This window comes from Pristis pectinata, chromosome 14 (genome assembly GCF_009764475.1).
Source record: "Pristis pectinata isolate sPriPec2 chromosome 14, sPriPec2.1.pri, whole genome shotgun sequence".
In the NCBI taxonomy this organism is placed as follows: Eukaryota; Metazoa; Chordata; class Chondrichthyes; order Rhinopristiformes; family Pristidae; genus Pristis; species Pristis pectinata.
The window spans coordinates 36,305,781-36,318,588 of NC_067418.1; the positions used below are offsets into that span (position 1 = coordinate 36,305,781).

The window sequence follows — 12,808 nt, forward strand, 5'->3', positions numbered from 1 at the left end:
GGAGGGTAGTGGTGGTACTGCCCCACCCGTGGCTCCTCCTGAAGAGTCTCAGAGCAGATGGCGAGAATCTCCTCTGGAGCTGTTCCATATTCTGTGAAATGTGTTGGTTTCTCACTTCTTTCTTCACACTTTTCTTTAGTATGTGAAATTCATCCAGTCCAATCGCAAATATCCGCAGAAACTGCTGGAAACACTCAGCACGTCAGGCTGCATCTGCAGAGAATGAAAAGAATTAACGTTCAAGGGCGACGATCCTTTGTCAAAACACATTCTCCCTTCACTCCCAGAAACATTACTATCCAACCCGCTTTAATACCATTCTTCCATAAATTTCAGTATCCTTTTGTGAGCTGCCCAGTGCAATACCACTCCTAGATGTGTGCATCCTCGAATCGCCACACGCTGAAACGTGCACCACCAGGCTCAAGGGCGGCTTCTACCCGCTGTTTGGTTTTCTAGTACGATAAGATGGACTCTTGATCTCACAATCTACCCATATTGCACTTTCTCTGTAACTGTTACACTTTATTCTGCATTCGGTTATTATTTTACCTTGCACTACCTCACCACTGTGTAATGAATTGATCAGCATGCAAGACAAGTTTTTCACTGTACCTCAGTACAAGTGATAATAATAAACCAAGTCCAATTATCTCACCAGGGACCGACTGAAGATCAGCAAGCACAGAGATTATGACTAACAAGAAACGGTGAGCGTTTGGACATGGGCAACAGAATTTTGAATGAACCCAAATTCACAGGGAGTTTTCTTCCGAAGTTCCTCAGGATCAAGGATGACTGGTCTGAATGTGACTCCTGACCATAGAAATGTAGTTGATTTTTAACTGCCTTCTGAAATAGCCTGTACTAAACTGTTGCAAAAAAAACAGGCAGGCTGCCAGGCATTGACCAAGGTTGTGGATTCAGGCATGAGCTGCACTAATCTAGCTGAGAATACATGGAAAGCAGAACAGTAAATTATTAAGGTAAAAGAGACTGTAGATGCTGGACTCTGGAACAATGAACAACTCTGGAAGAACTCAGTGGGTTAAAACAGCATCTGTGGAGGCAAAAGGTGCAAGTCAATGTTTCAAGTTGAGACCCTGCTTCAGGACTGACCAGGAGAGGTAGATGTAGACTGAGAAGGCCAGAGGGGTTTATAGAAGATGTCAATGGCAAGTCTGTCTTCTGAGATGGAGACAGATCCAGAAAAGGAAGAGGTCTCAAGGATAGTCCAGGCAAATTTGAAGGCAGGGTATAAGTTGGTGACAAAGGTGATGAAATTAATGAGTGTAGGAAGCAGCACCAATGCATTTGTTGATATGGTGAAACAAGAGTTGGTTGTGTGTATCGGAATAGGCTTGGAACAAAACCTGTTCCACACAGCCAACAAAAAGACACATGTTGCCAGGGCCCATGGCTACACCTTTTATCTGCAGTCACTGAGAGGAATTGGAAGAAAAGTTATTAAGGGTAATGACAAGTTCTGCCAAGTGGATGAGAGTGTTAGTGGAGGGGAACTGGTCGTTGTTCAAGAAAGAACTGGAGGGTCCTAAGATGTTCCATATGGGGGACGGAGATATATCAAGACTGGATGTCCATGGTAAAAATGAGCTGCCTAGGACTAGGGAATTGGAAGTTATCAAAATGGTGGAGGGCTCGAGAGGTGTCCTGGGTGCAAGTGGGAAGGGACTGGACAAGGGGAAACAGCATGGAGTTAAGGTGTGAAGAATGAGTTTGGTGAGGTAAGAGCAGGCAGAAACAAATTATTACAATGAACCAAGCAACTAATATCAGTATCATTTTTGATACATTTCAGACCCTTGTGCTCAATGAAAAATATACATTTGTTGCTTATTTGACATACAAAATGTAAAGACCACAGGGAAAAAAGTGACAATTTGTACAACTATGTACTCCTTAGTTGTCCTTGTCCTATTGTACTCCACTCTATATTTTGTGGCACATTACTTTTCTGCTGCCACTCTGTGCTGTGGTTCATGATTAAGCTGTAACTCCACAGCATGCATTAGTATATTTAAAATATCTGAAGACTATAAGCATTTTCAGATTCAAAATTACTTTAATCCCAGTGGATTGCATGCAAGGATGAAAGGAGTACATTGGATCAATCAAGAACGGAATTAGCAAGATCATAGATGAAAGCTTTGGCAGCCGAGATGGGCAATTTGATAGAGATAAAGGTAAAAGGCAATCACAGTGATAACGCAGACACAAACAAGTTCAGAAGTCCATGTCAGAGTGAGATAGATGACCAAGATTGTAATCTGGCTGGTTCTGTTTCAAACACTTCCTGGGGAAAGTTTTGGGACCAGAACATATTACGTGCATTGAAGGCAATGTCTCTGGGCTTCCCAATATTCAGATGGAAGATTCTTTACTCTCCACCAGGTCCGCTTGATTGATCAAGAGTTGCTTTCAAGATAACATGTAGGATGAAGTTCAGCCTTGGATAGGTTGTGGATCTGGGTGAAGCTGCTCATCCAGAATGGAACAAATTGCCATCCATCCCAGTGTCAGGGGAATTATCCTAAACTTGATGCTCCCTTACATTAATGACCAGAGAAATGAGCAGTGTATTGAACTGATCCATGGTTTTAATTATAGGAGCTGAGTTATCATGTCTGATCCAGATTCTGTAGCTTGGAGAGGTCATGTGTTTGCTGTACTTTGCTATTTTGAATATTTTTCCCTCTCCCCTCCTCATTAAACTCTTTGGCTCAGTTATCTAGTGTTGCCAAAACTTTGTAAATACCCTGTAGCAATTTTTGAATACAACTGTTAGTATTGGTTCATTATTGTCACTTGTACAGTGCAGTTACATTGAGTTAGTACAAAGTGCGTTGATGTAGTACAGGTAAAAACAGTACAAAGTGTCACAGCTACAGAGAAAGTGCAAGGTCACAACAAGTGACGTGAGGTCATAGTCCATCTCATTGTATAAGGGAACCGTTCAGTAGTCTTATCACAGTGGGGTAGAAGCTGTCCTTAAGTCTGGTGGTACGTGCTTTGAGGCACCTGTATCTTCTACTCGATGGAAGAGGAGAGAAGAGAGAATGCTGATACTATCTTAGATCTGGATCCATATACCATCAACTCATGCATTTTAGAATCAGAGTAAAGGGTGCAGTTCAGCATTTGTGTTAAATCAGGTAACTGAGTGACAGAAACAGGCTTTATTACCATGATTTGCCCACCCTTCCCAACCGGAGGGCTGAATTTTGAACAGTAAGTGAATCACATCATGCATCATTAAAAAGGCTTTAAAATTCTGAATTCCAGTTAACAAATATGGTGCAACAACAGTGCAATGTTATAGGATTAGTCAAATTTAGGATTAGACATTTTGTATGCTAACACTCCAGAACATTAGAATTATCCTTAACAAGGAAAACTATCAGAGAAATTCAGCAGGTCAGGCAGCATCTGGGGAGGGAAAGGAATGGTCAACCTTTCAGGTCAAGACCCTACACAAGGTCTGAGAGCATGTAGGGAGAATAGCCACTGTAAAAGGGACAAGGGGGAAGAGGTGAGGTAGGGGCTGCTAAGTGATGGGTGGATCTAGATTGAGTGAAGGATGATGGGCAGATGTAGCCAAGTGGTAGAGGGGGAAGGGGTGAAGTTGGGAGATAGGCTGGGAGTAACAGGTGGAAATGGACAGGGGGTAAAAAGGGAGGAAGGAGCCAAGTGAGGTAGGAGAGGTAAAGGTAGAGACAGAGGCTGCCCATCAGCCCTCTTATGTAAATCCGTATCACCTTCCTTAAGAGTCCAGCATTTGCACATCCGGTGTCGTCACTCAGCACCCTCCCCTCCGCCCACCTGGTTCCTTCTATCCCCTTTTGTTTTTCCTTACATATTTCCACCCATCAGCCCCAGCATCCGTCTCCAAACTCCACTCCACCCGGCTCCATCTGCCCATCATCCCTCACTCCACCAATTGACTACCAGTCCTTCCCTTGCCCCACCCTCCTTCATATTGGTTATCCTCCCTCGAAGCTTTTGGTCCTGAAACATTGACCATTCCTTTCCCTCCACAGCTGCTGCCTGACCTGCTGAGTTCCTCCAGCAGTTTGTTTTTTTGCTCCAGATTTCCATATTTGCTCCAGATGTATATACTGTTGAATGGCTTTTCTCCAATCCTTGCCCAAGCAGTGTTACACAGGGCAAAAATCAGTTATAGACCATTGGTTTTAAAGACCACTGTCGTTTGGTTATATAAAAACTGACATCTGAGTAGCAGTAAAGTGATTGGTGGCATTGAGCAGTTTCAAATCAAAGAATGGTTTACTATATCTAAAACTTTATTATGTTAAATAACAAAACAAACATTTTCCTCAGTATTTGACCTGTGGGATATTTACTAAAACACCTCCACAATTATAAAACAGGCTCCAATAAACTGTGCATTTGAAATAATTAAAACTTCATCATGGTGAGATTGATCACATTACTACAATGCAGCACTTGAGACACAAGGGGCATTTTGTTCCCGATTTCTTCCCCCACAATGCAGGCAATTCCAAGGGCAACCTGCCTAAATGTCCATCATGCACATTTGAGCCCATGTAACAAAACGTCAGCAAGCTGTTAGTGGGGGTGGAAAAAAAAAGGCCTACTTTAAACTCTCATTCTCATGCACACCTTCCACAAGAAAACTCTAGTTATTTATTTTTCTCCTAACCCCAAGGCCTCCAAACCATCCCAACACTTAACCAATCCCAGCTAGGGTTATGCTTAACATGGCACAGGAAAGAAAATGGACTGTGTGTGTACTCAATCCAAATGACTGGCTATTTCTATAATATGATAGGTGATTATCTAGAATCTTTGGGGGGAAAAATCAATGGCATAATGTACCCTAGAAGAATGTTCTTTATTTAAGCAAATTAGTTCCATGGAAACACCAGATTTCATTGGAGTATTCATTGTGGGACAGACGTGCTAGAAATTAACTGTCAGCCTAATTGAACTATCCAGTAGCAGTGAGTTGCAAGAAATGGACAACTGGACCAATAGCAAGAGCTCCTTGCATTCTGCCCCAATTCAACTATTGAGGAACACCTATTAATGACCCAGTGAGATTCCATGCCCAACTACCCCACAACTCTTAAATGTACCAGATACTGAGCTTACCGATTAATGCCAAAATTAGGAAATTGTGCTCATGGTCACAGTCCCAACTTGATTGAAAATATTTGTACATGACCCTGACAGGAGACATAGAACTTCCATCCATCATGATATAAAATTTGCAAATTTAAAATGCAAAATCCTCTAAACAAATGCAATTAGATTGAGAAACTGGTACTTTAGCCCATATTTTTCAACAGGTAGAGGTCAATTAAATAATACACATAATACAGAAAAGGTCAAAGCAGATCAGGAGATTGTTCACTTCTTACAGTGCTTAAGTTATTGAAAACATCAGGAGAGAGATAGTTCAGTGTTTCACAAAACCACAAGGCAAATTCTGAAAGCTGTTTGATCCTGGTGGTGAATGCCACACTGCAGAACTTGTGCGTTTCAGGTAACGAGGCTTCCTTTTGCCGAAGATGGTTTCAAGGTTGGGGGGTGTAATGACACTGAAGAGTTTGTCCAAGTTAAATGGATGGTAATACTGCTTTCTCAGTGCCTGCTGTAGTTCTTTACCTAACAGGTAACAACATTCATTACAATTATAGCATTAAGACATATGACAAAGAGCAGGAAAATTGTCTCAACATACATTGAAAATACAATCCACGAGCAAATGTGAGTCAAAGCCAATATGTCAAAGCAATCATCCTTTACCTTGTTAGTGAAAAATGAGCATTCTGCCAGGAATTGCTAAAGCTCCAGTAATTGTTGAGCAAAGTCAAAAGGATCATGGGGGTAGTGAGCAGGAGGGAACTGCTAGCAAATAGATTTGGCATGAAGGTCAGCAAGGGTACAGAAGTGGACCAGATAGGGTACTATATAAAAGATAACCAAGAGATGGCAAAAATAAAAGGGGTACAGTGTAGTTTTGGGCTTATTCAAGTCTCAAATGGAAAGAGTGGAAGAGGAAGTGCTGATGGAGCCAGTAAACAGCAATTCTCTTATAGTTGCTTTTAGTAAGGCAGTTCAAGTCTAGACAAGCTTTTGGAATAGTCTATCAAGTTAGAACATAACCCCTCCCAGCTTCTGCAAATATCCTTCAGTCACCCATTAACCATGTGCACTAATCCATGTGGTAGTTTTAAACAAAATTATATACGATTACATGTACATGCGCTGTAGAGAAGAGGAAGGCAAATAGAGGTGACAGCGCCCATTTTAAAACAAGCTGATCTGGTCCACCAAATTCCAGTACAATGATTTTGTCTGTAGCATGCAAATATTCAATAAGAACAAGAAATGCACCTTTTCTAGCAAGGCTAAGGTATGATAAGTAATCATCTCAACACATTGTTGTGGTCAAATTCCACACATGCCATCCAGTATTATTATGTGACAAATGAGAAGGAAAATTCAAATGATTTTCCATCTCTATATATAAAAAAATCCTATTCCTATTACTACTGGCTAAAATCAGCTAGTTGAGCACAGACAAGGATAGAGTTTAAATCGTTGCACATTCATATGGATTAGCTACCCACTAAGTAACACCACCACTGGGAAAGCCATTACAAAATTTAAAATAACATTTACCGCAGCGTTTCCCAAAACAATGAAAGTGCTTGAAAAGGCATTCCCATAGTTTTAAAATACAGCTTCCATATTTAAGTTACTTTTTGAAATATGATTCACGTAATACTTTTCCTTAGAAATAAATGTTGAAATTCTGGCTTAAGAGATAAACTGAATTCAGTAAGCTCTCCATTTCATGGGTAAAACTCAAACAGGAATTTTTCTAAACCAATCTGAAAATAATCACATACCATCAGCCCAAGCAGGGATTGGTTTGCGTGGCATTCCCTCATCATCTGTTGAGTCGTCACTGTTCAAGTCCATTCCATAGTTCTCCAGATTTATTTTAGGCAACTTAACTTTGGAATAGCTACTGGGGGTCATGGTGTAAGATTCTGGTTCTGCAGGGTGCTGAGAAACACAAATCCATGTATTAAACCTTAAACTATTCTCTCCCAACTGATCACCCCTCTGCCTCAAAAGTTGGGCATATATTCAACCCTAGGATTTACTGCCCATTCCAAAATGCCTTTAGAACAGAATAGTTTGCTGACAATTTAAGAGTCAATAATATAAAAATGTCCAGAGTCACGTGGACTAAATCAAGTAAAATGGCAGACTTCCTATCTGAAAGGCATTATTGGAACAGATGTTTTACATACAGCAATCTGATCATTACTAATGGCAAAGTTTTAATTCTAGTATTAATAGCAGCATTTAAATCCCATAGCTGATGTGGTAGAATTTGGCAGCATTGTTTGTTCTGGCCTCCAGATTACCAACCCTAATTTAACTATTCTGCTGCTACTATACCCACCTTTTTCTAAAAAAGACTCCAATTCAATTAAAATACATATTCCTCTAGGACTCTTCATCCAACCATGACAAATACTCCAAAGCAGAGTCTAATAGTATTTTATTCAGTTCTCAACAGGCATGGAAGCAAAGTCCACAGAATAATCTCCGATGTAATAGGATGTACCCACCCTCTTCAATGAGCACCATTGCATGGGAAGGGTGCAATTTATCTCTTCATTGGAAGTGGGGAAGAGAAGGTGGAAAGAGGAGAAAGACTTAAAGGAAAAATACATTTGATTTTACATCAGTAGAATAGCAAAGATCCTTAAACCACAGGGGTTCAGAATAAATTTAAACTGTAGTCATAAATCCAATAATTTGACAAGTTACACTGATGATACTATAGAAGGGATTCAGATAATGTCATGGGATGATGACCAGGACAATTCCCGATATGTCTATTCAGTAATCCATTTGATAACACAAGGATTATAAAGTCCAATTCTTATTGAGTTAATCCATGCACGATCATTGTGTATCTTTCTGAAAATAGTACAAAGAATTAAAGCTCAGTTTAAAATCTTTGATCAACTATAAAAGAGCTCAGAATGGCAGAGAATCATGGTTTGATGTATCAAAGACTTGGCCTGGCTCTTCATACAAAAACAAAATGAACATCTTATTCATCCCACTTGTCTACTTCTACCCACCACCAAATGTTTTGGATTCTTTTGCTTCCAGTATTTCTTCTGGTTCCCCCTTTTAATTTAATACCAAATTTACTTAAAACACTCTCTCAGGCACTCCAGATAATAACGTGCTGTGTATTTTTTCCCTCCTCATTTGCCACCTGCCTCAATCCTATATCATTAAAGCACATTTTCCCCCCCAAAAGGTGCCAGAAACCTTTTAAATTGTAGACAAGTTTTTAGATGCAAGACTGTGTACTGCTTTTAGGGAGGCACAGTGGGTTTCCAAACAACAATGTATTCTTAAATGTGCTCTATAGATTCCAAAGTTATTAAAAAAGGCAGGTGTTATCCCAAAACAATAAATGGGAAAGAGATGGAATAAGGACTGCTGATATTGATCTTCACTCACAGTTGAAGCATATTCATTTACAGTTTTACTTTAAATTGGCAAGTCTTTTGAAGCCCTGATTACCAATATACTCACATGCCCCTCCATAGTTTTATCCAGTATACTTTTGTTGGATGCGACTTCTGCAGCTTTTCTGTCTTGTTCTTTCATCCATTTTATTTTCTGGTCTTCAAGTTTATTCTCTTCACCATGTTGGTCATGCTCCAACTGCTTCCTTTGAGTCTCATTCTTTAAACACCAACTTTCTGGCTCTCCTGTTTGCATTTCTTCCTACAAATAAGAACGTGCCAATGTTAGCCTTTAAAGTCAGTGATATAGGGCTGGCTACCACCAAAATAAATACACAATTCCTCAGAACAATGTAAAATTACAAACCAACACGCATTCACTTTATTTTCTATCAGTTATTTAGCTAGACAAGAAGAACTGGAGTGGATTCCCAACCAAATTCACTCTCCCAATGTCATAAATAAATTGATCTTTACTGTGGTCAACTACATTGGTACATCAACCACATGACCAATTCATGTTGGCCTGAAATGGGAACAGCTTTTTGTCCATTATAAGTGAAAGGGTGAGGTGGGGGTGTGGTGACAGAAGAAATTAAAGATGAGTCTAATTTTGTCCTCATCAAATGAACCGTTTCACAAAACAGGGGCACTTCCGAATCCTGTCTGCCTTCTCCTCCCAGCCCCTGATCTATATTGGCGCCCACATGACAAGTGAGTCAATTTTGGGTATGAACCTTTTCCTGTCCTTTCAGGGACTTTCTCCTTCCCATCTCAAAAATATCTGAGATAACCACTCTCCTCTCATTCTGGCCTCTTGCCGCCCATGGATTCTTTATTAAGGGCTGCATCTTCAGCTGTAGAACTTTTCATTTTTCTCTGCATCTCTCATCCCTCCAAAATGCTCCTCAAAATCTCTTTGACCAAGTTCTGGTCAGTTGCCACAATCTCTTTATTTGACTGCTGATCTTATTTTATAGTCATAATATTTTACTGTTAAGTACTGCACAAGTACTGCATTTTTGACATTTTTCTCATTTCCTGACAGTGCAATTGTAGTATGAACTCCTCCCAATGTAGGCAGCAAACTTCACATAAAAAATGTGCACTTAAGTTGACCAACATTGCCCAAAAATTGATCAAAAAATACTTTACCCAACATGTCATATGACATTATGGGGTTACACAAAAAGGCCAATTTGAAGAAAAGGGGAAAAGTCCTTTCTGTTCACAAGCAAGATCAACTCAAGGGTACAATTTACATTGTGCTTCACAGTTTGACTAACTGCAAGATTTCTGTAGAGTAACAACTTTAAGGTGCAAATAAACTCAGAACTCTTCCCCATCAAAACAACCTGTGAAAACTGATGACACAGGACTAATTTAGTTAAGGTGTATGGATTTAAGGAATAAACTGGGCACAGACGGACAAATCACAAAAGGGAGGAGTTTCTGTCAATCAATTATCATGGGTGTGATTATGAAGAGGGGTTTGGGGGTAAACAGGCAACTTGGGTAGAAACTTCATACTGGTCATATTAATCTGTACAGATGGGTGCCACTCTTGAGCAAGTTGCACCCAAAATCAGAACTAGGAGTTTGAGGTTTAGTTAGTTAATTAAAGTAGTTCAAGATCATTAGAACACAAAGGCTGCGGCCATGCCTGACATTTTATTACAGTTTGCAGAATTTATCATACAATTTTTGTACATCCTTGTAATATCTTGATATAATATTTGTAGTGTTTCACATTATATTGGTAGCGTTACTTTATTTTAATATACTTTTTAAAAAGAGATCTAAGTTGTGCCATTCTATAAGCCTTGGCTAGCTTTACCCCACCCAGACAGGTTCAAGACTGAACATAATAGCTATAAGGGAGGACTATTTAGCCCAGCTGAGGTTAGTTAACTCAAGATTGAACCAGGAATCTTCTGTGTGTACTAGGTGTTTACTAACATTTCATCACTAATTAGGGAAGCATTCCATTCTACTGTGTTAAACAGTAGCAACTTCTGAAAGTGTAGGAATCAAAATTAGAGATTTTACATCCAAGCTCAGTGTGCCATCAACAATTAACCTCATATCCTGGATCTTAATTTTACCTTCAACTCTCACATAATTAGTTCCAACTCTGATTCTAGATACAACTCACCCCACTTGTACAGATTAATCTGATTTATTGGTAGTTACTCCCCAAATACAGAATGTCTACTTCAGCAACTATACAGTTTTGTGCCCCAAAGTCACAAATATTACTTAAGTCTAACTTCAAGATGGTTCAACAAGGGACCCATTACCCATACTGTGACTTTCCCTTGTACTCCATTAGAAAGTCTTTCCTTTACTGGTTGAACCTGTAGTACAGCTTCATTCCATGTGGTCTGCTCCAGCTTTTGCTGTAATTGGAGAGACCCCTTTTTTGCCAGACATCCATGTTCCCTGTTTTAAAACAAAGACAGCAATTCATCCTCTACCCTGCTTAAACATATTGGTCTTACATTACTATTATCAGTGGTTTACTATTCTTGAACTCCAACAATGAGACATTTTACACATTTGGATCCCATCAAAAGATATACAGGTAATGAAAAAACTTAGCATTTTACTTTTAAAAGAAATTGATTTGCTTGTTTTTGTATGGCTTACGAGATATATTATAAGCCATACAAAATATATTATCTGTGTTGGGTTACATTTCTTCATCTGCTTGTAGCATTTAATGAATAAATAATGCAGCAATGCATATACCTACAGTATATAAGTTGCTAAATTTAAAAAAAGCTAGACTTTTCAAAAATCTTGATTTTGGAACTACAGCAAGGTTGGGAGGATTATAGTTCAAGCTAATTCCTAACATTGTACCTAGCTATACTCCAAACATTCAATTACATTAAAATTCCAATAATCCACTATGTATATTTGGAAATCCTGATGGTTCAGTATCTCGCTCACTGGGTGGCAATTCCTGTGCTCCCTTTCCTGCTCCAGGACCTGTTCCCACATCCCCTTGAAATTTAACAGGGCCTATTTCCTCAAACTCCCTTGAAACTTACTGGGTTCACTGGAAAATCTATTATTCTACTGTGTAACCTTTAAAAAAGTGGGAATTTAAAGTGTTGGAATATTAATAGTATAACATCCATTAGTCTGTAAAACCAGCGCAAAAATTAATAGTATAACATCCATTAGTCTGTAAAACCAGCGCAAAGTCCCAAGCATGCCAGATTAATGGAGTTTTACTATTCTTTGAATAAAACAGTAAACAACCATAAAAAGAACTAATGTTTCACAAAGGGCACACAATCAAGATCAATTCAGATCAAAAATTCAAGTAAAATCTTGAATGGGCAAGCAGCTTAAAAATCAGAAAATGTTTCCTCTCCCCACCAAACTCTGCAACTAAAACTCCATGTTGACTTGGTATCATAAATAGCTATCATAGTTAAGACTGTAACAAATGTAGAAAATCTATTTTACATTGAAAATACACAGCTGTTTTCTATTACATCATTTCAAACATTTAACATCTAAAGAGGAAATTAGGAGTGTGACAGAACAGTTTCTCTCCCCCCTCCCCTCCAATGTGGGTGTAACAGAACATGGATTTCCTTCAAAACAGAGCAGTTTGGTCAATTGGCATCTCTTGCAATGGATTCAATATAGGATCAGAAATTTCACAGCTAATTTCTGTGCTGGTTGAAAAAAAAAGCTTCCCAACATAATCCCACTTTCCTCTTCAGATATGTTAGTCTGTAGGTTGAAGCTTTTCACTTTTCTGCACCTCATTTAAGTCTCCTCTCAACCTCCTCTGTTCCAAACAAAACAATCATAGCTTATCTAATCTTTCGTCATAGCTGAAATGTTGCAGTCTAACTGAAATCTTCTTAAAACTTCTCTTAATGCTCTCTACTGCAATGTCTTTCCTGTAATGTAATGACCAGATTACAATACTGAAGATATAGTCTACTGGTGTTATACAAAGTTCTATCATAACCTCTCCATTCATATTCAGCATCACAACTAAAGGAAAGTTTCCCCTATGCTTTTAAGCCACCTTATTAACTAACCCTACCACCTTAAGGGTCTGCAGACATGTATTCCTTTGTTCTCTCTCTCATTATACTCTCACTTGTATTGTTGCATCTCAAATTTATAATCTTATTTCTCTGGATTAAATGTCGTTTGCCATTTTTCTACCCAACTAACCAGACCTTTTGTAAAAACTGCTT

At 39.0% G+C, this 12,808-nt stretch overlaps 1 protein-coding gene across 1 annotated transcript in view; it reads right to left on the reverse strand.

The window, feature by feature from the left end:
- Positions 1–4,302: 4,302 nt before the first annotated feature.
- Positions 4,303–12,808, reverse strand: part of LOC127578019 (inner centromere protein-like) — a 55,609-nt gene continuing 47,103 nt past the window's right edge. Inside the window, exons 15-18 of the mRNA XM_052029732.1 lie at positions 10,877–11,018; positions 8,644–8,838; positions 6,921–7,080; positions 4,303–5,670 (exon numbers count right to left, since the gene is read on the reverse strand). Coding sequence (XP_051885692.1) covers positions 5,462–5,670; positions 6,921–7,080; positions 8,644–8,838; positions 10,877–11,018 — 706 coding nt within the window. The 3' untranslated portion in view covers positions 4,303–5,461. The remainder of the gene's footprint in view (positions 5,671–6,920; positions 7,081–8,643; positions 8,839–10,876; positions 11,019–12,808) is intronic.